This window comes from Struthio camelus, chromosome W (assembly GCF_040807025.1).
Source record: "Struthio camelus isolate bStrCam1 chromosome W, bStrCam1.hap1, whole genome shotgun sequence".
NCBI classification, from domain to species: domain Eukaryota; kingdom Metazoa; phylum Chordata; class Aves; order Struthioniformes; family Struthionidae; genus Struthio; species Struthio camelus.
The window spans coordinates 70,234,196-70,259,927 of NC_090981.1; the positions used below are offsets into that span (position 1 = coordinate 70,234,196).

Consider the following 25,732-nt stretch of genomic DNA (forward strand, 5'->3'; position numbering starts at 1 on the left):
AGTTCTCTGCTGAGCTTTCTCCCCTGCCCAGGAGCTGTCCGGGTGCCTTCTGGCGCCTCCGGGCCCCGCAGAGTCCCTCCGTCTGCGCTGTCGTCGCCCGGTAACTTCCTTTTTTCCACTGTTCCTTTACGGCGGGGCTGGGAGTGGTGTCGGGAGGGCGGAGGGGTCCCAGGGGAGCCCTGCGGAGGGTCGCGGCGGTGCCGGGGATCGCGGGGCCGGGGGGCTCCGGGCTCCACGGCGGCTGCCGGGGACGGGACGGGATCGCCGCTGGGTCCAACCTCACGGAGCGCTGCTGCCCGCGGCATCCTGGGAGATGTAGTCTTCCGGCGCCGGGCGGCCATGCTGGTTTGGGAGTGCGGCATGCCGGGAGCAGTAGTCTTCCGGCACCGGGCTGCCGGGCGGCCAGGCTGTCTGCGGGGCGCGGCATGCCGGGAGCAGTAGTCTTCCGGCGCCGGGCTTCCGGGCGGCCATTTTAGTCTGCAGAGCATTCTGGGAGATGTATTCTTCCGGTACCGAGCTTCCGGGCGGCCATGTTGTTTTGGGGGCGCGGCATGCCGGGAGCAGTAGTCTTCCGGCGCCGGGCTGCCGGGCGGCCATTTTCATCTGCGGAGCATTCTGGGAGATGTAGTGTCCCAGCACCGAGCTTCCGGGCGGCCATTTTAATCTGTTAGGCATGCCGGGAGGCGTTGGCTTCCCTTGCTGGGTTTCTGGGAGATCATGTTGTGCCTGTCGAGGTGGCAGGAGGTGCAGCTGTCAACAGGGTTCCCACCCGCTGGCCACGTCGTGCTCTGTGGCAGCCAGGAGCTGCCGTTCCAGGTGCCTGTGCCTCCTCAGCACTGCAGCAGTGGGCCAGTGTGTCTGTTCCTTACTTGTCATGTCATGGGGGAAGGACTATATGCTGCCGTGAAGAACTACGGGCTGCTGCCCTCAGACCTCTGTCAGTTATCGCGTGTCAGGAGCGGCCAGGAGAATCCAAATGCCAGCGGAAAGGTTCTCTGCCCGGTCCCGAAGAGGAGCCTTCGGCCGTAGGAAGGTTGGCAGCGTCCTTACCGTGACCCGTGAGCCACGCTTCGTGGACCAGCAAAGGAGAGGGGGGAGTAGCGCCTGGTAGCCCAGTCGCTATGGCATCGCTGGCGCTAGCAGGCCCGCGAGGTCTGTGTGAAGCCTCACCTGCCTGTCTGGAGCTTTATTTTGGTCTGTTTACCCGGAGTAACCGGCGAGGCCTAAAATGAGAATTTAGGATGGCTAGATGGGTTACCTGTGACCCGACCTGTCCTCGCCTTGCTTTGCTGCCTAGCAGCAAGCAATAACGGGAACTTGGGACCCCAGAATAAAAACTGTTGCAGTGCTTAAGGGAGGACCTGCGTTTGCCCAGGTTAGGGAACCGTAATGAAAGCTTGGGGGGGGGGGGGCGGGAGGGGGGAGAGGAAGCTCCAAAACAGGAACCTCCCGGTGACCTTGGTGGTTTGATTCATTTGCAGAATAGTGTTCCGAGGGCCAGCAACCTGAGGAGGAGCCGCTCGACCCGTTTTGTTGATTTCGGTGATGCTGTTTTAAGGAAGCACGTAAGTACAGAAGAGCTCTGGGAGGGTTTTCAAACAAGACGGGGAAGAGCGTGGGAAAGCTAGGTGCCGTGAGTACGGAAGTTGTTAAGGGCTGAGAGAATTTGGGGGGTTAAGCGTGCGCACGTGACGGTCTGAAAGGGGCTGATGCACAAGCAGTAGTAAAAGGGCGTGACGGAGTGCAAGGTTCCTCCCCGGTGTGGGCCCGTGCGTGCGCCCTCGCTCTCGCGGACGCAGGCGCTCTGGAGGCGCAGGGATTCGGGCAAGCAGGCCCACAGGCGGACTTGGGGAAAACGGTGTGCAGAGCGCTCGGCGGGTGAACGGGGCTGGAGCGGGTCGAGGGCTGTCCCGGGCGGGCTGCCTGGGTCCATCCGGTTCTGCTCCCTGTCCCTCTGTCCAGCTCTCCATCTTTCTCTTTCTTTCCCCATAGCTCTGTCCGGTGCCCCATCCCTTTGTTTAACTACTCGTTGCTCTGCCCAGCTCCCCATCCCTCTTGTACTCTTCCCGTCCCTCTGTCAATACCTGCTTCCCTCTGTCTGCTTCTCCATCCCTCTGACTGGCTCCCTATCGCTCTGTCCAGCTCTTCGTCGTCCTCTTTCTCTCCCGATCCCACTACCTGCCTGCTGTCCCTCTGCCTGGCTCCCCATCCCTCCACCACCCCCCCCAACTGCTCTGTCTATCTGCCTCTTCATACCTCTCTTTGCCCCTTCAGCCCTCCATCCACCTCTCCAGTCTTCTCTGTTTCCATCCCTCTGTTCAGCTCCTCATCCATCTATTTGCCGCCTCCTTATCCCTCTTTTCCCCTGTACCATCCCATCTCTCTGTCCGACTTCCCCTCTCTCTTTTGGGGGGTTTAGTACCTGTTTTAGCAGACAATCGCGTGTCCCTTTAGGCCCCAGGAAGCAGAAAGTTCTGACCTGACAGCAAAGTATTTGGTCTTTTTAACGCTCTTGCGGCTGAAGGTGACTCCTAATGAAAAGCAATGAGAATTCTGAGGATTCACTGGAAACGTAAGAGACAGTATCTGCCCTTTTTAAAAGGCTGTGTGCTTCCGCTAATAATACCTGTAGTAATCAAGCCACTAGATTTTTCTGACAATAAGAGCCTTTAAGCTGCGATCGCTACTCGAAAAGTCCAGATATTTTAGAAACTGAACGAGCCTTCTGAGCTTGCTGACTGCAGTACCTCGAAAGATGATCAGAGTGCTGATGTTTTCATGCTTTAGTGTGGTAGAGATGCTCTGTGCAAACATCCCTTGTGTTTAATCTTCAAAACTGCGCAGACTGTCACGGAGCTCTCTTTTGACTATCTACTTTGCGTAACAAACAGAAAGGCAGGAGGTTGACAGTGCTAAATGAGTAAGGTCATTGCTTGTTTAGGGGTTGCAAATTTTATGGAATTTTGTCCTTTTAAATCTCATCTAGAATATGCTTGCAAAAAATCCCTGGGAAGAAAACAAGGAGTATAAGCAGCTTTTGAATATTATTAGCAATACTTACACGTTCTGGATGGGTTCTTAGGGTCCCCCATGGTCTTCTGCCCTCCCCATTACCCCCAAATTTACCCATTTTGCAGTGTTTTGGCACTTATTTTGCTCTTTCTTGTCCCGAAGCAGGTCAGGGTTTGGTGTGGACAGAGGGGGGAAGGAGCCAGCTGTGGGTAAATGGGCCCTGGATGGCATCGCGGGGACACGGCGAATCCTGGCACAGCCCATCTTCAGCACGGGGAGAGGCCGGAGTGCTGCCGTGATGAGTGCTGAGAAAGGTACCTCTCTTTGGATTATGTGCACCCCAGAGCCCACCTTCTGGCCTTTCATTCTCCCCCGATCCCTCCTGTCAAGTATTTGTGCTCTGCGGATGCTTGAGTTTGGCTTTTTGTGACTTGTAGGTTCCTCCGCTGAGGTTCTTTTTGCCCCTGAGGTCCTCCCTTTCACCATCTTGTCCCCACAGAACCCTGAATTGTTTCTTCTCCCTCGCCCAGCCCACAACATCCCTTCCTTTTCCTTTTCTTTTTTGCTGCCCCTCGATCCTTCCTTTTGCAATTTTGCACCACCAGTTCACTCTGTTAAGCTCTTCTCTCTTTTGGGCTTTTTGCACCCCCCACCCCCCACCCCCTTTGTAAAGCTTTTTTTGTGCCGCTTACAAGCTTCTGGCTTTTTTTCCCCTGAGAAGCCTTCCTTCTGGCTTTGTGTGTCAGCACCCTCCCCTTTTTGAATAAAGCAGAGATTAAAGGCAAACTCGGTATCTCTTTATGCAGCTGCAACCCTTTGGAGGGGAAGCAAATACGTTATTGTGGTTTGTAGTATTTCTGGGCTAACTCTGGGGAAATCCTCATCACAGTTTGGATTTTTTGTTGTTGTTTCTATAAGTTCGTTGCTTTGAAAGTTTGAAACTAGTATTCGTTTGGCTTACTGCCTTACTGTCATAACTGAGCGTAAAGCAGAGATTGTGTTGCCATTGCATATGACCTCCCTCATATGGTGCTTGCGTTCATATACGTGTGTTCTCCCCAGGAGTACTCTTGCCTTTTCCTTTCCTTTAGTAAACAAACGCCTTTCTGAGCCAATACCGAGCAACACGGTGGATGTGCTTCTAGCGCTAACGTCGCGTCGCAGGAGGCAGCTGAGAGCAGTCGATAAGCCGGTGCTCTAGACATGCAAAGGCAGGAAGAAGCGGACTAGCTATTGAGCTTCCCTCGAGAGCAGAGGAAGAGGAGAAGAAACCCAGGGGGCGGTCATACGCCCGCTGACGATTCCGGAGGCTTTGCCTTGCAATGCGTTTCTCCTGGTAGGCGGCAGCACTCATTGCCCGTGGCGGGTAAGGGCCGGAACCACCTTGCGCTGAGGGCTCAGCAGAACCAGAGAGGCGAGGGTGTCCCTGGGGTGGCTGCGGGTGCCTGGATTTCTCCGGCCCACCTCAAGGCATGCGTTGCGGGGAGAAAAGGGTGCGGGCTTTCAGGGGCCTGGCAGTGCTCTGCTCCGTGCGGGCACAGGGCAGGGTCTGCCCTGAACACATGTTTGCCTCTCCCTGTCTTTGTTTTAATTCCTGCCTTTAGGGCTGAGGTTCCTCCCCAGAGCAGACTTGTACGTGTGCCCTCGCTCGTGTAGATGCAGATGGCCTGGAGGTGTGGGGAGGCAGGCTGTCCCGCGAGAAGGACTTTTGCGCGGCGTCCCGGGGAGGATAGCTGCGATGTACCTCGTGCACCCAAGGGTGTTGGTAAGCGACAAGATAACAAGTGGCTGTTTCCTGGTCACTCCCCTCACTAGAGAAAAATCGATTTACAGATTGGCTTTCACATGGAGAGAGAAACAGTACACCTTTCCTCAGGTCTGGTTGGGGTTTCACAGTGTGCCTGCACTAACACGTGGTCGTTGTCAGAGACGGTTTAGACGGGTTGCCTGCAGAGAGGTAGGAAAGGCATTACCTTTCGTGGACAGTGCTGTGGTGGGCAGAGCTACGGACGAAGAGGTGTGAGAGCGAGGTGCCTGAGCCTTAAAACTGACTGGAAGGGACAGGATTCAAGGCCGGTTGGTGCACAGCACACAGCGCAACGCCAGGCTCATTATAAAGGTACTGTAATTGGGGAAACGGCCCGCTGACAGAAGAAGAAAGGTTAAAGCTCTGTGTGAAATAAAGGGTCCTTCCCATCAGTGCTGAGGAAGAGGGTCGCGTTTCTTAGAGCAGCATATCCGTCGTTTTTCTGGTAGCAGCAGAGCACCGCAGTGGGAGGTTCTGGAAGAGTCAGGAGCAGAACTGGCAGGAGGCTCTTTTCCCTGTCCGGATGGAAAAACGGCTGTAAGCACGCTTGCCAGAAACCGAGGAGGCCGAGGACGAGGCCCGGCTGGGGCCCTTGCCTTGGGCCCTGACTGCGGGCACCCGGCGCGCCCTGCCACCCGAGGCCTGCTCGCCCCAGGCGCGACTGCCACCGCCACCACCCCTCGGCGCTGCTGCGCCCCGGTGCTGCACCGCCGCCGAGACACGGGGTGCTCGTGAGGTCCCCGCCACCGTCTCCTCCTGCAGGACACAGGTGCCCGGGGGGAGGGTACGAAAGGGTCGGGGCGGCCCGACCGGAGGGTGCGGGGAGCGGCGGCGGCCGCTGCCGGCCTAGGCCAGCGGGGTCGCGCATGCGCACTGGATCAGACCGGCTCGCGGCTGCGGCAAGCGGAGTGGCGCATGCGCATTGGGGGGGCGACCCGCTTACTCCCTGCTGCCCTCAAGTGACTACGAACCGGTACTGCAGGCAGGGGATTAACGCATGCGCACTGCTCCAGATGTGCTCCATGCTGCCCTCGGGTGATGCCACCCCAATAGTGCAGCCAGCCGACGAACGCATGCGTCCTGGACGCATCGGTTCCTTGGTGCCCCTCGAGCGATGAAAGCCTGCCAGCCAACCAGCCGCCTCGCGCATGCGCGCCGCCCCGACACTGCTCCCTGCGGCCCTCAGCTACGAACAGCGTAGTACTGCAGGCAGCCGCAGCGCGCAGGCGCACTTGCTCGGCGTGGCTCGCTGGTGCCCTCGGCTGGCCAGAAATCGGTACTGCAGCCCGAAAAATCAGTACTGCAGGCGAAGCGGGGCGCAGGCGCAGTGGTTTCGGCGTGGCTCGTTGGTGCCCTCGGCTGGCCAGAAATCGGTACTGCAGGTGAAGCGGGGCGCAGGCGCAGTGGTTTCGGCGTGGCTCGTGGGTGCCCTCGGCTGGCCAGAAATCGGTACTGCAGGCGAAGCGGGGCGCAGGCGCAGTGGTTTCGGCGTGGCTCGTTGGTGCCCTCGGCTGGCCAGAAATCGGTACTGCAGGCGAAGCGGGGCGCAGGCGGAGTGGTTTCGGCGTGGCTCGTGGGTGCCCTCGGCTGGCCAGAAATCGGTCCTGCAGGCGAAGCGGGGCGCATGCGCAGTGGTTTCGGCGTGGCTCGTTGGTGCCCTCGGCTGGCCAGAAATCGGTACTGCAGGCGAAGCGGGGCGCATGCGCAGTGGTTTCGGCGTGGCTCGTTGGTGCCCTCGGCTGGCGAAAAATCGGTACTGCAGGCGAAGCGGGGCGCATGCGCAGTGGTTTCGGCGTGGCTCGTTGGTGCCCTCGGCTGGCCAGAAATCGGTACTGCAGGCGAAGCGGGGCGCATGCGCAGTGGTTTCGGCGTGGCTCGTGGGTGCCCTCGGCTGGCCAGAAATCGGTACTGCAGGCGAAGCGGGGCGCAGGCGCAGTGGTTTCGGCGTGGCTCGTTGGTGCCCTCGGCTGGCCAGAAATCGGTACTGCAGGCGAAGCGGGGCGCAGGCGCAGTGGTTTCGGCGTGGCTCGTGGGTGCCCTCGGCTGGCCAGAAATCGGTACTGCAGGCGAAGCGGGGCGCATGCGCAGTGGTTTCGGCGTGGCTCGTTGGTGCCCTCGGCTGGCCAGAAATCGGTACTGCAGCCCGAAAAATCGGTACTGCGGGCGAAGCGGGGCGCAGGCGCAGTGGTTTCGGCGTGGCTCGTTGGTGCCCTCGGCTGACCAGAAATCGGTACTGCAGCCCGAAAAATCGGTACTGCAGGCGAAGCGGGGCGCAGGCGCAGTGGTTTCGGCGTGGCTCGTTGGTGCCCTCGGCTGGCCAGAAATCGGTACTGCAAGCGAAGCGGGGCGCATGCGCACTGGGTTTCGGCGTGGCTCGTGGGTGCCCTCGGCTGGCCAGAAATCGGTACTGCAGGCGAAGCGGGGCGCATGCGCACTGGGTTTCGGCGTGGCTCGTTGGTGCCCTCGGCTGGCCAGAAATCGGTACTGCAGGTGAAGCGGGGCGCAGGCGCAGTGGTTTCGGCGTGGCTCGTTGGTGCCCTCGGCTGGCCAGAAATCGGTACTGCAGGCGAAGCGGGGCGCAGGCGCAGTGGTTTCGGCGTGGCTCGTTGGTGCCCTCGGCTGGCCAGAAATCGGTACTGCAGGCGAAGCGGGGCGCAGGCGCAGTGGTTTCGGCGTGGCTCGTGGGTGCCCTCGGCAGGCCAGAAATCGGTACTGCAGGCGAAGCGGGGCGCAGGCGCAGTGGTTTCGGCGTGGCTCGTTGGTGCCCTCGGCTGGCCAGAAATCGGTACTGCAGGCGAAGCGGGGCGCATGCGCAGTGGTTTCGGCGTGGCTCGTTGGTGCCCTCGGCTGGCCAGAAATCGGTACTGCAGGCGAAGCGGGGCGCAGGCGCAGTGGTTTCGGCGTGGCTCGTGGGTGCCCTCGGCTGGCCAGAAATCGGTACTGCAGGCGAAGCGGGGCGCATGCGCACTGGGTTTCGGCGTGACTCGTGGGTGCCCTCGGCTGGCCAGAAATCGGTACTGCAGGCGAAGCGGGGCGCATGCGCACTGGGTTTCGGCGTGGGTCGTTGGTGCCCTCGGCTGGCCAGAAATCGGTACTGCAGGCGAAGCGGGGCGCAGGCGCAGTGGTTTCGGCGTGGCTCGTTGGTGCCCTCGGCTGGCCAGAAATCGGTACTGCAGGCGAAGCGGGGCGCAGGCGCAGTGGTTTCGGCGTGACTCGTGGGTGCCCTCGGCTGGCCAGAAATCGGTACTGCAGGCGAAGCGGGGCGCATGCGCAGTGGTTTCGGCGTGGCTCGTTGGTGCCCTCGGCTGGCCAGAAATCGGTACTGCAGGCGAAGCGGGGCGCAGGCGCAGTGGTTTTGGCGTGACCCGTGGGTGCCCTCGGCTGGCCAGAAATCGGTACTGCAGGCGAAGCGGGGCGCAGGCGCAGTGGTTTCGGCGTGGCTCGTTGGTGCCCTCGGCTGGCCAGAAATCGGTACTGCAGGCGAAGCGGGGCGCATGCGCAGTGGTTTCGGCGTGGCTCGTTGGTGCCCTCGGCTGGCCAGAAATCGGTACTGCAGGCGAAGCGGGGCGCATGCGCACTGGGTTTCGGCGTGGCTCGTTGGTGCCCTCGGCTGGCCAGAAATCGGTACTGCAGCCCGAAAAAACGGTCCTGCAGGCGAAGCGGGGCGCATGCGCACTGGGTTTCGGCGTGGCTCGTGGGTGCCCTCGGCTGGCCAGAAATCGGTACTGCAGGCGAAGCGGGGCGCATGCGCAGTGGTTTCGGCGTGGCTCGTTGGTGCCCTCGGCTGGCCAGAAATCGGTACTGCAGGCGAAGCGGGGCGCATGCGCAGTGGTTTCGGCGTGGCTCGTTGGTGCCCTCGGCTGGCCAGAAATCGGTACTGCAGGCGAAGCGGGGCGCAGGCGCAGTGGTTTCGGCGTGGCTCGTTGGTGCCCTCGGCTGGCGAAAAATCGGTACTGCAGGCGAAGCGGGGCGCATGCGCAGTGGTTTCGGCGTGGCTCGTTGGTGCCCTCGGCTGACCAGAAATCGGTACTGCAGCCCGAAAAATCGGTACTGCAGGCGAAGCGGGGCGCAGGCGCAGTGGTTTCGGCGTGGCTCGTTGGTGCCCTCGGCTGGCCAGAAATCGGTACTGCAGGCGAAGCGGGGCGCAGGCGCAGTGGTTTCGGCGTGGCTCGTTGGTGCCCTCGGCTGGCCAGAAATCGGTACTGCAGGCGAAGCGGGGCGCAGGCGCAGTGGTTTCGGCGTGGCTCGTTGGTGCCCTCGGCTGGCCAGAAATCGGTACTGCAGGCGAAGCGGGGCGCATGCGCACTGGGTTTCGGCGTGGCTCGTTGGTGCCCTCGGCTGGCCAGAAATCGGTACTGCAGGCGAAGCGGGGCGCAGGCGCAGTGGTTTCGGCGTGGCTCGTTGGTGCCCTCGGCTGGCCAGAAATCGGTACTGCAGGCGAAGCGGGGCGCATGCGCACTGGGTTTCGGCGTGACTCGTGGGTGCCCTCGGCTGGCCAGAAATCGGTACTGCAGGCGAAGCGGGGCGCATGCGCAGTGGTTTCGGCGTGGCTCGTTGGTGCCCTCGGCTGGCCAGAAATCGGTACTGCAGGCGAAGCGGGGCGCATGCGCAGTGGTTTCGGCGTGGCTCGTGGGGGCCCTCGGCTGGCCAGAAATCGGTACTGCAGGCGAAGCGGGGCGCATGCGCAGTGGTTTCGGCGTGGCTCGTTGGTGCCCTCGGCTGGCCAGAAATCGGTACTGCAGGCGAAGCGGGGCGCATGCGCAGTGGTTTCGGCGTGGCTCGTTGGTGCCCTCGGCTGGCGAAAAATCGGTACTGCAGGCGAAGCGGGGCGCAGGCGCAGTGGTTTCGGCGTGGCTCGTTGGTGCCCTCGGCTGGCCAGAAATCGGTACTGCAGCCCGAAAAATCGGTACTGCAGGCGAAGCGGGGCGCATGCGCAGTGGTTTCGGCGTGGCTCGTTGGTGCCCTCGGCTGGCCAGAAATTGGTACTGCAGGCGAAGCGGGGCGCATGCGCAGTGGTTTCGGCGTGGCTCGTTGGTGCCCTCGGCTGGCGAAAAATCGGTACTGCAGGCGAAGCGGGGCGCAGGCGCAGTGGTTTCGGCGTGGCTCGTTGGTGCCCTCGGCTGGCCAGAAATCGGTACTGCAGGCGAAGCGGGGCGCAGGCGCAGTGGTTTCGGCGTGGCTCGTTGGTGCCCTCGGCTGGCCAGAAATTGGTACTGCAGGCGAAGCGGGGCGCATGCGCAGTGGTTTCGGCGTGGCTCGTGGGTGCCCTCGGCTGGCCAGAAATCGGTACTGCAGCGCGAAAAATCGGTACTGCAGGCGAAGCGGGGCGCATGCGCACTGGGTTTCGGCGTGGCTCGTTGGTGCCCTCGGCTGGCCAGAAATCGGTACTGCAGCCCGAAAAATCGGTACTGCAGGCGAAGCGGGGCGCATGCGCACTGGGTTTCGGCGTGGCTCGTTGGTGCCCTCGGCTGGCCAGAAATCGGTACTGCAGGCGAAGCGGGGCGCATGCGCAGTGGTTTCGGCGTGGCTCGTTGGTGCCCTCGGCTGGCCAGAAATCGGTACTGCAGGCGAAGCGGGGCGCAGGCGCAGTGGTTTCGGCGTGGCTCGTTGGTGCCCTCGGCTGGCCAGAAATCGGTACTGCAGGCGAAGCGGGGCGCAGGCGCAGTGGTTTCGGCGTGACTCGTGGGTGCCCTCGGCTGGCCAGAAATCGGTACTGCAGGCGAAGCGGGGCGCATGCGCAGTGGTTTCGGCGTGGCTCGTTGGTGCCCTCGGCTGGCCAGAAATCGGTACTGCAGGCGAAGCGGGGCGCAGGCGCAGTGGTTTCGGCGTGACCCGTGGGTGCCCTCGGCTGGCCAGAAATCGGTACTGCAGGCGAAGCGGGGCGCAGGCGCAGTGGTTTCGGCGTGGGTCGTTGGTGCCCTCGGCTGGCCAGAAATCGGTACTGCAGGCGAAGCGGGGCGCAGGCACACTGGGTTTCGGCGTGGCTCGTTGGTGCCCTCGGCTGGCCAGAAATCGGTACTGCAGGCGAAGCGGGGCGCATGCGCACTGGGTTTCGGCGTGGCTCGTGGGTGCCCTCGGCTGGCCAGAAATCGGTACTGCAGCCCGAAAAAACGGTCCTGCAGGCGAAGCGGGGCGCATGCGCACTGGGTTTCGGCGTGGCTCGTTGGTGCCCTCGGCTGGCCAGAAATCGGTACTGCAGGCGAAGCGGGGCGCATGCGCAGTGGTTTCGGCGTGGCTCGTTGGTGCCCTCGGCTGGCCAGAAATCGGTACTGCAGGCGAAGCGGGGCGCATGCGCAGTGGTTTCGGCGTGGCTCGTTGGTGCCCTCGGCTGGCCAGAAATCGGTACTGCAGGCGAAGCGGGGCGCATGCGCAGTGGTTTCGGCGTGGCTCGTTGGTGCCCTCGGCTGGCCAGAAATCGGTACTGCAGGCGAAGCGGGGCGCATGCGCACTGGGTTTCGGCGTGGCTCGTTGGTGCCCTCGGCTGGCCAGAAATCGGTACTGCAGCGCGAAAAATCGGTACTGCAGGCGAAGCGGGGCGCAGGCGCAGTGGTTTCGGCGTGGCTCGTGGGTGCCCTCGGCTGGCCAGAAATCGGTACTGCAGGCGAAGCGGGGCGCATGCGCAGTGGTTTCGGCGTGGCTCGTTGGTGCCCTCGGCTGGCCAGAAATCGGTCCTGCAGCGCGAAAAATCGGTACTGCAGGCGAAGCGGGGCGCATGCGCAGTGGTTTCGGCGTGGCTCGTTGGTGCCCTCGGCTGGCCAGAAATCGGTACTGCAGCGCGAAAAATCCGTACTGCAGGCGAAGCGGGGCGCATGCGCACTGGGTTTCGGTGTGGCTCGTTGGTGCCCTCGGCTGACGAAAAATCGGTACTGCAGGCGAAGCGGGGCGCATGCGCAGTGGTTTCGGCGTGGCTCGTTGGTGCCCTCGGCTGGCCAAAAATCGGTACTGCAGGCGAAGCGGGGTGCATGCGCAGTGGTTTCGGCGTGGCTCGTTGGTGCCCTCGGCTGGCCAGAAATCGGTACTGCAGGCGAAGCGGGGCGCAGGCGCAGTGGTTTCGGCGTGGCTCGTTGGTGCCCTCGGCTGGCCAGAAATCGGTACTGCAGGCGAAGCGGGGCGCATGCGCAGTGGTTTCGGCGTGGCTCGTTGGTGCCCTCGGCTGGCCAGAAATCGGTACTGCAGGCGAAGCGGGGCGCATGCGCAGTGGTTTCGGCGTGGCTCGTGGGTGCCCTCGGCTGGCCAGAAATCGGTACTGCAGGCGAAGCGGGGCGCATGCGCAGTGGTTTCGGCGTGGCTCGTGGGTGCCCTCGGCTGGCCAAAAATCGGTACTGCAGGCGAAGCGGGGCGCAGGCGCAGTGGTTTCGGCGTGGCTCGTTGGTGCCCTCGGCTGGCCAGAAATCGGTACTGCAGGCGAAGCGGGGCGCAGGCGCAGTGGTTTCGGCGTGGCTCGTTGGTGCCCTCGGCTGGCCAGAAATCGGTACTGCAGGCGAAGCGGGGCGCAGGCGCAGTGGTTTCGGCGTGGCGAAGCGGGGCGCAGGTGCACTTGCTCGTCGGCGCTCGTTGGTGCCCTCGGCTGGCGAAAAGTGGGTACTGCAGGCGAAGCGGGGCGCATGCGCGGTGCTCGAGAGCCGGGCCCCCCGCGCTCCCGCGCCCCGTTCGCGATCGGCGCATGCGCGGAGGGCGGCGCATGCGCGGCGGCGGGCAGCAGCATGGCGGCGCGCGGGGACGGAGTTTTCGCTGGGGCGGCGGCGGGTGCGGGCCGAGGCCGCCCGGAGTCGGAGATCTGGGGGCCCCGGTGAGGTGAGCGCGTCCCCTCGGGCGGCCGCGGGCGTCGGGCGGTTTCTGCCCGCGGGGGCCGTCGCTGCGTGGAGGCGGAGGTGCGGGGCGAGATTTGGGGAGGGGGCTCGTGCCTGGCGCCGCGCCGCGCCGGCAGCGCGGCCCAGGGTCTGCCGGGAGCGCGGGTTTGACCGTCCGTTTGCCGTGTGTCGCCCTCAGGGCCCCGGTTCCTCCCTGGCGCGGCCGGGGCGGGCGCTCGCCCCTGCGGAGGCGGCCGGGAGGAGCGGCGAGGCTGGCGGGCCCCGGAGCGGCGCTGGGCGGACGGCTCCCGTCGCGGCAGGCCTGCCCGAGGGTGCTGGTAAGTCGCAAGGAAGCTTAAAGCTACCGGACCAAACCGACTTAAGGTCACTTTGAGCCAGGTGCAGTTAGCGCAGCGCCGAGAACGTTTACTTGAGAGTTGTAGCTAGGGAAACGAGAAGGTGGACAGGGGAAAAATACGCCCAGGCGCCCTGAGGCCTCCCCCAGTCGCAGGCACAGACTGTGGGCCCCAGCCAACCCGGGTACCAACTGACTGTAACCCCTGCTGAGCCTCGCTGAGCCCCGCGCCCTCCTGCACAGCTGCCCCACAGCTGTGGGGTTCCCCAGTCCAGTGTGTGTCGATGGGTCCTCCGTTGCCTCTTACATCTCCCCAGGCACGCGTATGCTGCACAGGAGTGTGGGTGTCTCCAGCAGTGGCACAGCAGCCTGATGCCTCTTGTCTGGAAGGTGGGGTCCTTCACAGCTCTTCTGGGCTCTTGGTGAGTTCCCTGCTGCCTCTTCTGGCATTCTGTACAAGCTCGTAGATCCTTCCTCCTCTTCCAGTGGCTTCTCCTGCAAAGCTGACAGCCACATGCAGCACTGCTGTGCACTCAGTACGCATCTGGGGTGGCACCCCTGCCGTTGAGGGCCCTGCAGATTCCCACCCTTCCTGCTTCCAGCTCCCCCAAAAGCCAAGAAACCACCCACAGATCCTGTCCTAACACCCCTACAGACCCCAAAATGCCTCCAAACCCTGCCACAACATTGTCACTGACTCCAGACTTTCCCCCTCCAAGCCCCATACAGTCCTAAAACCACTCCTAGACCCTGTCCCCACAGCAGCGAGGTGTCCTAATTAGAGGGTGTGATCTGTGTCCCCCTTGACTCAGTCCTGCTTTGGAGAAAAGAGAATTTGCAGCACTTCTTGGTGAAGAATGTTGGCAGGTGGGTGCACAGATGACAAACCGATTTTTCTCTCTCTTTTTCTGAGCCACCTCTCGGGACCCTCTGTGCCTGCAAGAGGACTTTCTAAATGCGGCTGGTCTAGGATAATTGTGCTCTGTGCAATGCTTAAGGAGAACATTAACATACAATTGCAGGCTAAGGAATAACCTAAACAAATAAAAGGCTCAGGAAAAGCCTAAGGGAACGCTGAAGGGCTATGGGAAGCCCCCAACCATACTGTAGAAAAAAGTGTGGGTCTTAGGCACGTCCTCAGAGAAGGAGAGATGTGTTACTCCAATCCATGGGACAATGGGTGCTATTAATTACCACCTGTAATTACCAAAAGTTCTGTAAAAGCAGAAGGGGCTAGAGATGATGCATAGCAGATTATGGACTATACGTAAAGTTGAAACAAACAACAACCCCCTCTTAAAATAGAAACAGGTTAGTCCTAGGCAGTAGATGAATGTAGCTTTGAGTAATGTGAAGAGCAGGGGTTATGTCAATCACCCTGAAAGCCCTGGAGAAGTGGTGCAAAAAATCTATACCCTTGTGGCCTCATCAGTCTTTTGGGTTTGTTTGGCAGGGTAGTCCACTGAAGGAGAACGTTTTGAAGAGAAGCAGCTAGACCTAGTGATCCAGTTGTTCACCTTTGGTCATTGCCTCTAAGGCAAGCATCCACGTATAGGAGGAATAATCTAGGAGATGTATCAAAAAGGTAACAGGTTTGAAACAGAGGCAGGCAAATTAAGTGCTGTCATTCTTCCATGTAGTTAAAGACTGAGAGAATTGTTGGTTAAGCATGTGTATACAAGGGTTTGAGAAAGGATATTGAATGGTACAATAACACTGAACCAGACTAAGGTTTCATGGAAGATGGCATAGGTGTGTATTAGGTGATGTGCCTGCCTGTCTAATAACCTAGCCCTAGTTGCTGTATGTTTTGTTACCAAACTGTTTACCTGTAACGTATGATGCCGAGGGCTGTTATAACTGCTGTCTCCATCTCCCCAAAAGGGAAACCCCATTCCTCCTGTTGAGGAAGGATCCCTAGGAATAGTGATCAGGATAACAGATCACCAACATATAACAGAAGGTCTGCACGTGTTACAAAAAGTATGCTGCATACATATTTCTTTGCATGTGACTTTATGTATCTATGAAGCATCATATTTTAAGAGCTACAAGACAGCAACTTATTATCATAGGGGAATGATAGTCAAGTGACCAGAGTTCCCGAAGAGGAAGTGAGAGTGAGAGAGAAGTATCTGAATTGTAAAATTAAGAGGTGAATTTCAGGAAGGCTCAATTGGTGCAACCCCAGGTTCCTGATATGGCAATGGTATTTGGGGAAACAGGAATATAGTAGCTAGAAAAAAGGTTAAAGCCTTATGAAATTAAGACTCTTTCTTGTCAGTTCCAACTTTAGGGCAATTTTAGGAGGATTTAATTTCCTCCGGCAGTGTTAATATAACTTGCGTGGTATCGGCAGACCACGGTGGGAATTACGGGAAAGGAGTCAGGAATGGAGCTGGAACAAGGAACATGATGCTGCTTTCACTCAACTGAAAGAAGCGGCTGTAAAATCTCCTGCCCTCAAATTCCCAGGACAAGGCAAGCCTTTTTCAGTAAGGATTCCCACATCTACTGATTCCATGGGAGCAGCGCTGCTGCAAAAGAGCAGTAGAGGGAAAGTGGGTGCCAGTGGCATCATCCTTACATCCCCTTTGAGGCCCGAACAGAAACTCTCTGGCTGTGAGAAAGACTGTTTAGAAGCAATCTGGGCTGTAACTGTCTTTGAGACTTTTACCTTTTATCAGCCCAGATGCAGCCCAATCTGCTCAATTCCCTCTAAACTAGCTCATGTCAGGGAAATAAATAGGCAGCAGAGTATCCTCTGTCTAAGTGGGACAGTGGGCACTGATCTTAACAAGGGGGGAGTTACAGTGCAAGTGTACCAAGAAGCGGATCATCTTCTGTGCATCTGAATTGAATGAGGGGTAGAGCGTGGTTGTGCCAAAAATGTGGACACAGAAGGCTTCTGAAAGATTAAGCTCTAGGAGCTACTTAGTCTAACTTCCCTTTCACAGCAACCCAAGTGTCTTCATGGCTTCCAAAAGGGGAGTTGGGGGAAGCGGTATTTGTGGCTTGCCTGTGCTCGTTTGCTTTGCTTGTGTGTATATTAGATCTGCTTTTGTGCATATAAACGGGTTTGTCTTATGATTTTCTGCAGAGCTCTGATTTTTTTTTTTTTTTTGCTTTGCTTTATACTTTCGGAGGATGATGGATTTTACCGTGCCTCCATCAACAAGCGCTGGCTGACAAAGTTATAACGTCCCAGCGGAGACTCTTAGGCAAGACGGAGGAGTTCAGACACGCAGCCTGCCAGAAGAACGTCACCTGGGAGGGGTTGCTAGCCTTGAGCTATAGGCGCTGATGCATATGGCTCATTCTGGCAGACACGGAGGGGTTTTCTTTGGTGGCAGAAATTGTAGCTTGACTGTACACCCTATAGCGGCAGTATTTTTGTGTTTATAAATTGTGTTAATCTTAGGTATTCAGAACATCGGGGATCGACTACATGCTGCCATGAAGAACTACAGGCTACCGCGCTCAGACCTTTGTAAGTTACAGCGTGTCAAGAGCGGCCAGGAGAATCCAAATGCCAGTGGAAAGATTCTCTGCGTGGTCCTGCTGAAGAACTTCGGCTGTAGGAAGGTTGGCTGCATCCTCACTGGACTTGTGAGTAATAAGCCACAATTCATGGACCAGCCAAGGAGAGAGGGGAATAGTGGGCCCGTGGGTGCACCCTCGCTCTTGCAGACACAGACACTCTGGAGGTATAGGGATACAGGCAAGCAGGCCCACAAGTGGCCTCCACGTGCCTTTCGGTGTGGCTGCGGGTCCTCCACACAGCAGTGCCCAAGTGGACTTTGGGCCCAGCGGTACACAGAGAGCTCTGCAGCTCAGCAGGTGAGTGGAACTGGAGCGTGTTGAGGGCTGTTCCGGGCTGTCTGGATCCATCTGGTTCCATTCGCTGTCCCTCTGTCCAGCGCTCCATCTTTTTCTTTCTTTCCCCGTAGCTCTGTCCGATACCCCGTCCCTTTGTTTAGCTACTCAGTGCCCTGCCCAGTTCCCCATCCCTCTGGTACTCTTTGCATCCCTCTGTCAATATCTTCCTCCCTCCGACTGGCTCCCTATCGCTCTATCCAGCTCTCCATCATCCTTTTCCCCTCTCTGTCCCACTACCTGCCCGCTGTTCCTCTGTCCAGCTCCCCATCCCTCTGCTGCTCTTGTCTGTCTCTTTGTACCTTTCCAGCCTTCTCTCCCCCTCTCCAGCCTTCTCTTTCTATTTCTGTCCCTCTGTTCAGCTCCCCATCCATCTATTTGTCTCCCTATCCCTCTTTTCCCCTGCTCTATCTCATCTCTCTGTCTGACTTCCCCTCCCTCTTTTTTTTCTCTCCACCTTTCTGGTTGGCTCTTCGTCCTTCTCACTCTCTTCCCATTGCTCTGACTGGCTCCCTTTCCCTCTCTTCCAGTCCCCGTTCCTCTGTCTGGTTCTCCACCCTTCTCTTTTGCTTCCCGTCCCTCTGTCTGCTTCCCCTTCCCTCCTTTCCTCTCTTTATTCTTCTGTCCACTTCTACATCCCTCTTTTTCTCTCTTCTGCTCCCTGGTCCTCTCTTCAGCCCTCCACCTGTCTGGCCCTCTGTCCTCTTTTTCTCTTCCTTTGTCCAGGGCCCTGACCCTGGGGCTAGGTCTCTATCCTTCTCTTTCTTTTTCCATCTGTCAGCCAAGCTCTCTATCCCTCTTTCCTTCTGTTCTGCTCCCTGTCCCTCTGTCCAGCTGAAGGTTCATCATTCCTTTGTGTTTTGTCTGGTGTGGAAGGTGTCAAGAGGCAATTGGTGCTCGGCAGAGACGATCAGTAGCAACCAGAGGGTCCCATCAATCTGCCTGGTTCAGGTCATGTCAGATACCCCTGCAGTGACTCTGTGCAGAGGCATGGGGCTGCGGATGTGCAGTGGGGGAGCACTAATGGGCCAAAGATGCTGTGGGGGGATGTGGTAGACATTAGCATGTGGTAGAGATTAGCAGAGGCTCTGAGTATTCGGGTGTTAGGACAGGTGCAGGTAGGGCAGGGTGTGCTAGGGCAGTCTGGAGCTGCTGTTGTCCGTCTTACACGTCAGCGCAGTCTGCAGTTACTGTGTCTTGTCTGCCTGTGCGCAGACAGGGCTGCTGCGCGGTGCAGTTGGAGTCGTGATTGTGTCGCTGGCATTGAGCCCTGTTTTCTGACTTTATGCAAACTGTTGTCTTCCCTACATCAGCCTTACTCTGCTCCTCTTCCAGGAGCCTGTGCTCAGCTCTGCTTTCCAACACGCTGTCACGTCACAGGGATTTCCAGCACGGTCTGTCTAACTTGGGCCACATGCTAGGCAGCCTGAACGAGTGAAGCAAAATCCTTCTTCTGTCATTGTCCAGGCCAGAGTCAGTTTCCCATCAGCTCAGTCTCCAGAGTTTGGAGTTTTTGGAGGCCTTAGTTTTTATCCTGCCTTGGCTGGACAGTGCTTTCTGAGAGTGTCCGTCAGCGGCACAGTTTCCCTGAGGAGGACCATCTACCGAAGGCTGGAGGTGGCCGAGTGCCTGAGCGAGCCTGACTGTATGTGAGGGCTGCCGTGACATCCTTGCGATAAAACGGAGCCTGAGAGAGTGACTGGAGCAGTGTAGAGGGTCAGTCATAATTGTGGGAACAGTTACGGGCCTTGGACAAGGGAGTAGTTCTAGGAGGGCTGCGCAGTTGCCTGGCCTCTCAGTAACTGTTCTGGCTTCTTTGCAGGTGCTGAAGCATAGTCTGGCAGTCGAAGGAGCGGTGTCACAGCTGGGAGCTCTGCGGAGATCTGTGGTTGGCCATGAAGGTCGAGCTCTGACTTGCAGCGTGGACGCAGCTAAGTCTTGGGGCTGCACTGTGTGTGTGCAGGGCTGGGAGGTGGAAGGTGGTTGTCCCCTAGGTGGTTGCTGGAGTCACTGGCTGTGGATGTTTGCCCATGGAGCTGAGGGGACCAAAAATATTAATTGTCTGTAATGGAGTTGAATAAGCGCTTGCAATGTTTCAGGTAGGTTCAGTGGAAGTGCAGCTTACTGCAGTCCTGTGGAGCGATTCTTGCATGTGCTCACATTTGAATGGTGGCTAAGACCAAGCTTATAAACAGCAACTGTAACGTGATTCTGATGCATATCTTCCTGTTCTGCTGTACTTCTAAATGAAGGGGAAACTTCTTAAGCTGTGGGCAAAACTTGCAAGCTCATGTGTACTTTGGTGTGTCTTGCTTAAAGCTGAGGGTTTGGAGTTTTTCACTTGAGGTTTATTGTTTAGTTTGTTGTTGAGGGTCTGTCACTCAGGGGCTATGGTTTATTACTTTATTTTGTGGGGCTGTCTTTATCAGTCAGGGTTTACAGTTTGCTGACTTAGCGATCAGGGCGCAGGATTTAAAATCCAACCTCATCCGTAAATTTTAAAGCAACCACTTGGGTTCCAAGATTTGCAATTTGTCACATAGGGTTCAGGGCTTACGCCTTACTGATAAATGACAAGGGCTGAATCCTTAGATAATAAACTGTAAGCCCCGAAGCCTAAGCAGCAGGGTGCAAACCCTTCTCTGGGGTTCCTAACCTTCCCCTGTTCCCAGCGTTCAGCTTTGTGCACTGACCTGAGGTCTGGATTTGATAAGGCGCAGGCCCATCGCACTGAGAGTGGTGATGTGACAGGTGAGGTGAGAGCTGTGAAAGTGTCTTGCAGGGCTCTAGTCTGGGGTAGGGCAGTAGTGCAGACAGGCAGGATCAGAGATCAAAGATCTTCTCACCTGTCAGAGCTGAATCCTATCCCTGAAGGAAAAAGTAGAGGGGATAGGCTGTCAGCTACTCAGACGCCTGCCGCGTCAAGGGCAGCAGCAGGAGCTGACCCTTCCCCAAAGGACCGACGAACGCTGGTGCGGAGATGACTCTTCAGGTGTCACAGGGTAAGGGGAAGCATGCTGGCACTGAGCTCCATGGCAAACTCCCTCCCAGGTGTTGCTTCTGCGCAGTAAAACAATAAACAGTTGCTTTACTCTTTGCACTCGTGTCTGTGGTTCCTGCCGTCGCTTTGCCTGAAGATGATGCCCAGGGGAGGAGGTTACACATTGTGTCTGGGATTGGGAGCTGGTCCCCACATCCTTTGTTCTTGGGGGTCCCTGCGGTTCCCAGGGACCCCAGTGCTGTTCACAGGGCTCGGGGTAACTTCCCTTGCATTGCCTCGACCCTTGGGGCTCTTGGTGGAGTTTCCCATTATCCTGGGGGCAGCCAGGGCTCCGCAGGGCAGTGTGAGGGCCCCAGACTGCTCCCAGATTTGCTTTCAGCACTCTGCAACGTCTCTCATGTGTCGGTGGCGGGGGCCTGTGCGCCTGGGGCTGGGAGACACTTTCCCTGGGGACAGGGGGAGCCTGCAGGCACCGTCCCGTCAGCCGCGCTGAGCCCTGTGACATGTCCTGCTGCCCCTTCGGTGTGCACTGAGACCCTGCACTCGTACTTTGCTTTGCCCCACAGCCCTGCGTTTGCCCTCCGACGCCCTCAGGACCCCTCCGTTCACGTTCTGAGGTGCCCCCGATCCCTCTGTGTGCCCCGGGGCCCAGTGCTGGTTTTGCAGCACGCCACAAAGTTCTCTGCTGAGCTTTCTCCCCTGCCCAGGAGCTGTCCGGGTGCCTTCTGGCGCCTCCGGGCCCCGCAGAGTCCCTCCGTCTGCGCTGTCGTCGCCCGGTAACTTCCTTTTTTCCACTGTTCCTTTACGGCGGGGCTGGGAGTGGTGTCGGGAGGGCGGAGGGGTCCCAGGGGAGCCCTGCGGAGGGTCGCGGCGGTGCCGGGGATCGCGGGGCCGGGGGGCTCCGGGCTCCACGGCGGCTGCCGGGGACGGGACGGGATCGCCGCTGGGTCCAACCTCACGGAGCGCTGCTGCCCGCGGCATCCTGGGAGATGTAGTCTTCCGGCGCCGGGCGGCCATGCTGGTTTGGGAGTGCGGCATGCCGGGAGCAGTAGTCTTCCGGCACCGGGCTGCCGGGCGGCCAGGCTGTCTGCGGGGCGCGGCATGCCGGGAGCAGTAGTCTTCCGGCGCCGGGCTTCCGGGCGGCCATTTTAGTCTGCAGAGCATTCTGGGAGATGTATTCTTCCGGTACCGAGCTTCCGGGCGGCCATGTTGTTTTGGGGGCGCGGCATGCCGGGAGCAGTAGTCTTCCGGCGCCGGGCTGCCGGGCGGCCATTTTCATCTGCGGAGCATTCTGGGAGATGTAGTGTCCCAGCACCGAGCTTCCGGGCGGCCATTTTAATCTGTTAGGCATGCCGGGAGGCGTTGGCTTCCCTTGCTGGGTTTCTGGGAGATCATGTTGTGCCTGTCGAGGTGGCAGGAGGTGCAGCTGTCAACAGGGTTCCCACCCGCTGGCCACGTCGTGCTCTGTGGCAGCCAGGAGCTGCCGTTCCAGGTGCCTGTGCCTCCTCAGCACTGCAGCAGTGGGCCAGTGTGTCTGTTCCTTACTTGTCATGTCATGGGGGAAGGACTATATGCTGCCGTGAAGAACTACGGGCTGCTGCCCTCAGACCTCTGTCAGTTATCGCGTGTCAGGAGCGGCCAGGAGAATCCAAATGCCAGCGGAAAGGTTCTCTGCCCGGTCCCGAAGAGGAGCCTTCGGCCGTAGGAAGGTTGGCAGCGTCCTTACCGTGACCCGTGAGCCACGCTTCGTGGACCAGCAAAGGAGAGGGGGGAGTAGCGCCTGGTAGCCCAGTCGCTATGGCATCGCTGGCGCTAGCAGGCCCGCGAGGTCTGTGTGAAGCCTCACCTGCCTGTCTGGAGCTTTATTTTGGTCTGTTTACCCGGAGTAACCGGCGAGGCCTAAAATGAGAATTTAGGATGGCTAGATGGGTTACCTGTGACCCGACCTGTCCTCGCCTTGCTTTGCTGCCTAGCAGCAAGCAATAACGGGAACTTGGGACCCCAGAATAAAAACTGTTGCAGTGCTTAAGGGAGGACCTGCGTTTGCCCAGGTTAGGGAACCGTAATGAAAGCTTGGGGGGGGGGGGCGGGAGGGGGGAGAGGAAGCTCCAAAACAGGAACCTCCCGGTGACCTTGGTGGTTTGATTCATTTGCAGAATAGTGTTCCGAGGGCCAGCAACCTGAGGAGGAGCCGCTCGACCCGTTTTGTTGATTTCGGTGATGCTGTTTTAAGGAAGCACGTAAGTACAGAAGAGCTCTGGGAGGGTTTTCAAACAAGACGGGGAAGAGCGTGGGAAAGCTAGGTGCCGTGAGTACGGAAGTTGTTAAGGGCTGAGAGAATTTGGGGGGTTAAGCGTGCGCACGTGACGGTCTGAAAGGGGCTGATGCACAAGCAGTAGTAAAAGGGCGTGACGGAGTGCAAGGTTCCTCCCCGGTGTGGGCCCGTGCGTGCGCCCTCGCTCTCGCGGACGCAGGCGCTCTGGAGGCGCAGGGATTCGGGCAAGCAGGCCCACAGGCGGACTTGGGGAAAACGGTGTGCAGAGCGCTCGGCGGGTGAGCGGGGCTGGAGCGGGTCGAGGGCTGTCCCGGGCGGGCTGCCTGGGTCCATCCGGTTCTGCTCCCTGTCCCTCTGTCCAGCTCTCCATCTTTCTCTTTCTTTCCCCATAGCTCTGTCCGGTGCCCCATCCCTTTGTTTAACTACTCGTTGCTCTGCCCAGCTCCCCATCCCTCTTGTACTCTTCCCGTCCCTCTGTCAATACCTGCTTCCCTCTGTCTGCTTCTCCATCCCTCTGACTGGCTCCCTATCGCTCTGTCCAGCTCTTCGTCGTCCTCTTTCTCTCCCGATCCCACTACCTGCCTGCTGTCCCTCTGCCTGGCTCCCCATCCCTCCACCACCCCCCCCAACTGCTCTGTCTATCTGCCTCTTCGTACCTCTCTTTGCCCCTTCAGCCCTCCATCCACCTCTCCAGTCTTCTCTGTTTCCATCCCTCTGTTCAGCTCCTCATCCATCTATTTGCCGCCTCCTTATCCCTCTTTTCCCCTGTACCATCCCATCTCTCTGTCCGACTTCCCCTCTCTCTTTTGGGGGGTTTAGTACCTTTTTTGGCAGACAATCGCGTGTCCCTTTAGGCCCCAGGAAGCAGAAAGTTCTGACCTGACAGCAAAGTATTTGGTCTTTTTAATGCTCTTGCGGCTGAAGGTGACTCCTAATGAAAAGCAATGAGAATTCTGAGGATTCACTGGAAACGTAAAAGACAGTATCTGCCCTTTTTAAAAGGCTGTGTGCTTCCGCTAATAATACCTGTAGTAATCAAGCCACTAGATTTTTCTGACAATAAGAGCCTTTAAGCTGCGATCGCTACTCGAAAAGTCCAGATATTTTAGAAACTGAACGAGCCTTCTGAGCTTGCTGACTGCAGTACCTCGAAAGATGATCAGAGTGCTGATGTTTTCATGCTTTAGTGTGGTAGAGATGCTCTGTGCAAACATCCCTTGTGTTTAATCTTCAAAACTGCGCAGACTGTCACGGAGCTCTCTTTTGACTATCTACTTTGCGTAACAAACAGAAAGGCAGGAGGTTGACAGTGCTAAATGAGTAAGGTCATTGCTTGTTTAGGGGTTGCAAATTTTATGGAATTTTGTCCTTTTAAATCTCATCTAGAATATGCTTGCAAAAAATCCCTGGGAAGAAAACAAGGAGTATAAGCAGCTTTTGAATATTATTAGCAATACTTACACGTTCTGGATGGGTTCTTAGGGTCCCCCATGGTCTTCTGCCCTCCCCATTACCCCCAAATTTACCCATTTTGCAGTGTTTTGGCACTTATTTTGCTCTTTCTTGTCCCGAAGCAGGTCAGGGTTTGGTGTGGACAGAGGGGGGAAGGAGCCAGCTGTGGGTAAATGGGCCCTGGATGGCATCGCGGGGACACGGCGAATCCTGGCACAGCCCATCTTCAGCACGGGGAGAGGCCGGAGTGCTGCCGTGATGAGTGCTGAGAAAGGTACCTCTCTTTGGATTATGTGCACCCCAGAGCCCACCTTCTGGCCTTTCATTCTCCCCCGATCCCTCCTGTCAAGTATTTGTGCTCTGCGGATGCCTGAGTTTGGCTTTTTGTGACTTGTAGGTTCCTCCGCTGAGGTTCTTTTTGCCCCTGAGGTCCTCCCTTTCACCATCTTGTCCCCACAGAACCCTGAATTGTTTCTTCTCCCTCGCCCAGCCCACAACATCCCTTCCTTTTCCTTTTCTTTTTTGCTGCCCCTCGATCCTTCCTTTTGCAATTTTGCACCACCAGTTCACTCTGTTAAGCTCTTCTCTCTTTTGGGCTTTTTGCACCCCCCACCCCCCACCCCCTTTGTAAAGCTTTTTTTGTGCCGCTTACAAGCTTCTGGCTTTTTTTCCCCTGAGAAGCCTTCCTTCTGGCTTTGTGTGTCAGCACCCTCCCCTTTTTGAATAAAGCAGAGATTAAAGGCAAACTCGGTATCTCTTTATGCAGCTGCAACCCTTTGGAGGGGAAGCAAATACGTTATTGTGGTTTGTAGTATTTCTGGGCTAACTCTGGGGAAATCCTCATCACAGTTTGGATTTTTTGTTGTTGTTTCTATAAGTTCGTTGCTTTGAAAGTTTGAAACTAGTATTCGTTTGGCTTACTGCCTTACTGTCATAACTGAGCGTAAAGCAGAGATTGTGTTGCCATTGCATATGACCTCCCTCATATGGTGCTTGCGTTCATATACGTGTGTTCTCCCCAGGAGTACTCTTGCCTTTTCCTTTCCTTTAGTAAACAAACGCCTTTCTGAGCCAATACCGAGCAACACGGTGGATGTGCTTCTAGCGCTAACGTCGCGTCGCAGGAGGCAGCTGAGAGCAGTCGATAAGCCGGTGCTCTAGACATGCAAAGGCAGGAAGAAGCGGACTAGCTATTGAGCTTCCCTCGAGAGCAGAGGAAGAGGAGAAGAAACCCAGGGGGCGGTCATACGCCCGCTGACGATTCCGGAGGCTTTGCCTTGCAATGCGTTTCTCCTGGTAGGCGGCAGCACTCATTGCCCGTGGCGGGTAAGGGCCGGAACCACCTTGCGCTGAGGGCTCAGCAGAACCAGAGAGGCGAGGGTGTCCCTGGGGTGGCTGCGGGTGCCTGGATTTCTCCGGCCCACCTCAAGGCATGCGTTGCGGGGAGAAAAGGGTGCGGGCTTTCAGGGGCCTGGCAGTGCTCTGCTCCGTGCGGGCACAGGGCAGGGTCTGCCCTGAACACATGTTTGCCTCTCCCTGTCTTTGTTTTAATTCCTGCCTTTAGGGCTGAGGTTCCTCCCCAGAGCAGACTTGTACGTGTGCCCTCGCTCGTGTAGATGCAGATGGCCTGGAGGTGTGGGGAGGCAGGCTGTCCCGCGAGAAGGACTTTTGCGCGGCGTCCCGGGGAGGATAGCTGCGATGTACCTCGTGCACCCAAGGGTGTTGGTAAGCGACAAGATAACAAGTGGCTGTTTCCTGGTCACTCCCCTCACTAGAGAAAAATCGATTTACAGATTGGCTTTCACATGGAGAGAGAAACAGTACACCTTTCCTCAGGTCTGGTTGGGGTTTCACAGTGTGCCTGCACTAACACGTGGTCGTTGTCAGAGACGGTTTAGACGGGTTGCCTGCAGAGAGGTAGGAAAGGCATTACCTTTCGTGGACAGTGCTGTGGTGGGCAGAGCTACGGACGAAGAGGTGTGAGAGCGAGGTGCCTGAGCCTTAAAACTGACTGGAAGGGACAGGATTCAAGGCCGGTTGGTGCACAGCACACAGCGCAACGCCAGGCTCATTATAAAGGTACTGTAATTGGGGAAACGGCCCGCTGACAGAAGAAGAAAGGTTAAAGCTCTGTGTGAAATAAAGGGTCCTTCCCATCAGTGCT

General features: G+C 58.0%; 1 protein-coding gene and 1 long non-coding RNA gene across 17 annotated transcripts; both read left to right on the forward strand.

Annotated features, from left to right (window-relative positions):
* The first annotated feature begins 622 nt into the window (after positions 1–622).
* LOC138064114 (uncharacterized) lies at positions 623–19,936 on the forward strand. 15 transcript variants are annotated; one of them, XM_068925186.1, is made up of 5 exons: positions 650–1,058; positions 1,482–1,565; positions 3,175–3,326; positions 16,386–16,804; positions 18,663–19,936. In XM_068925186.1, exons 3-5 carry the CDS (start codon positions 3,311–3,313, stop codon positions 18,906–18,908), a joined length of 681 nt encoding a protein of 226 aa, XP_068781287.1. In that variant the 5' UTR covers positions 650–1,058; positions 1,482–1,565; positions 3,175–3,310; the 3' UTR covers positions 18,909–19,936. The 15 variants fall into 15 exon arrangements, 5 of the variants coding, with proteins under 5 accessions (XP_068781287.1, XP_068781286.1, XP_068781288.1 ...); XM_068925185.1 differs by having other exon boundaries at positions 650–1,033; XM_068925187.1 differs by having other exon boundaries at positions 650–1,033; positions 3,178–3,326.
* Positions 19,937–21,138: 1,202 nt separating this feature from the next.
* On the forward strand, positions 21,139–24,778 carry LOC138064224 (uncharacterized). Of its 2 annotated transcripts, none has more exons than XR_011137502.1 (3): positions 21,139–21,575; positions 21,998–22,081; positions 23,691–24,778. It is a non-coding gene; the product is annotated as an uncharacterized lncRNA (long non-coding RNA). The 2 variants fall into 2 exon arrangements; XR_011137501.1 differs by having other exon boundaries at positions 21,141–21,550.
* The last annotated feature ends 954 nt before the right edge of the window (positions 24,779–25,732 follow it).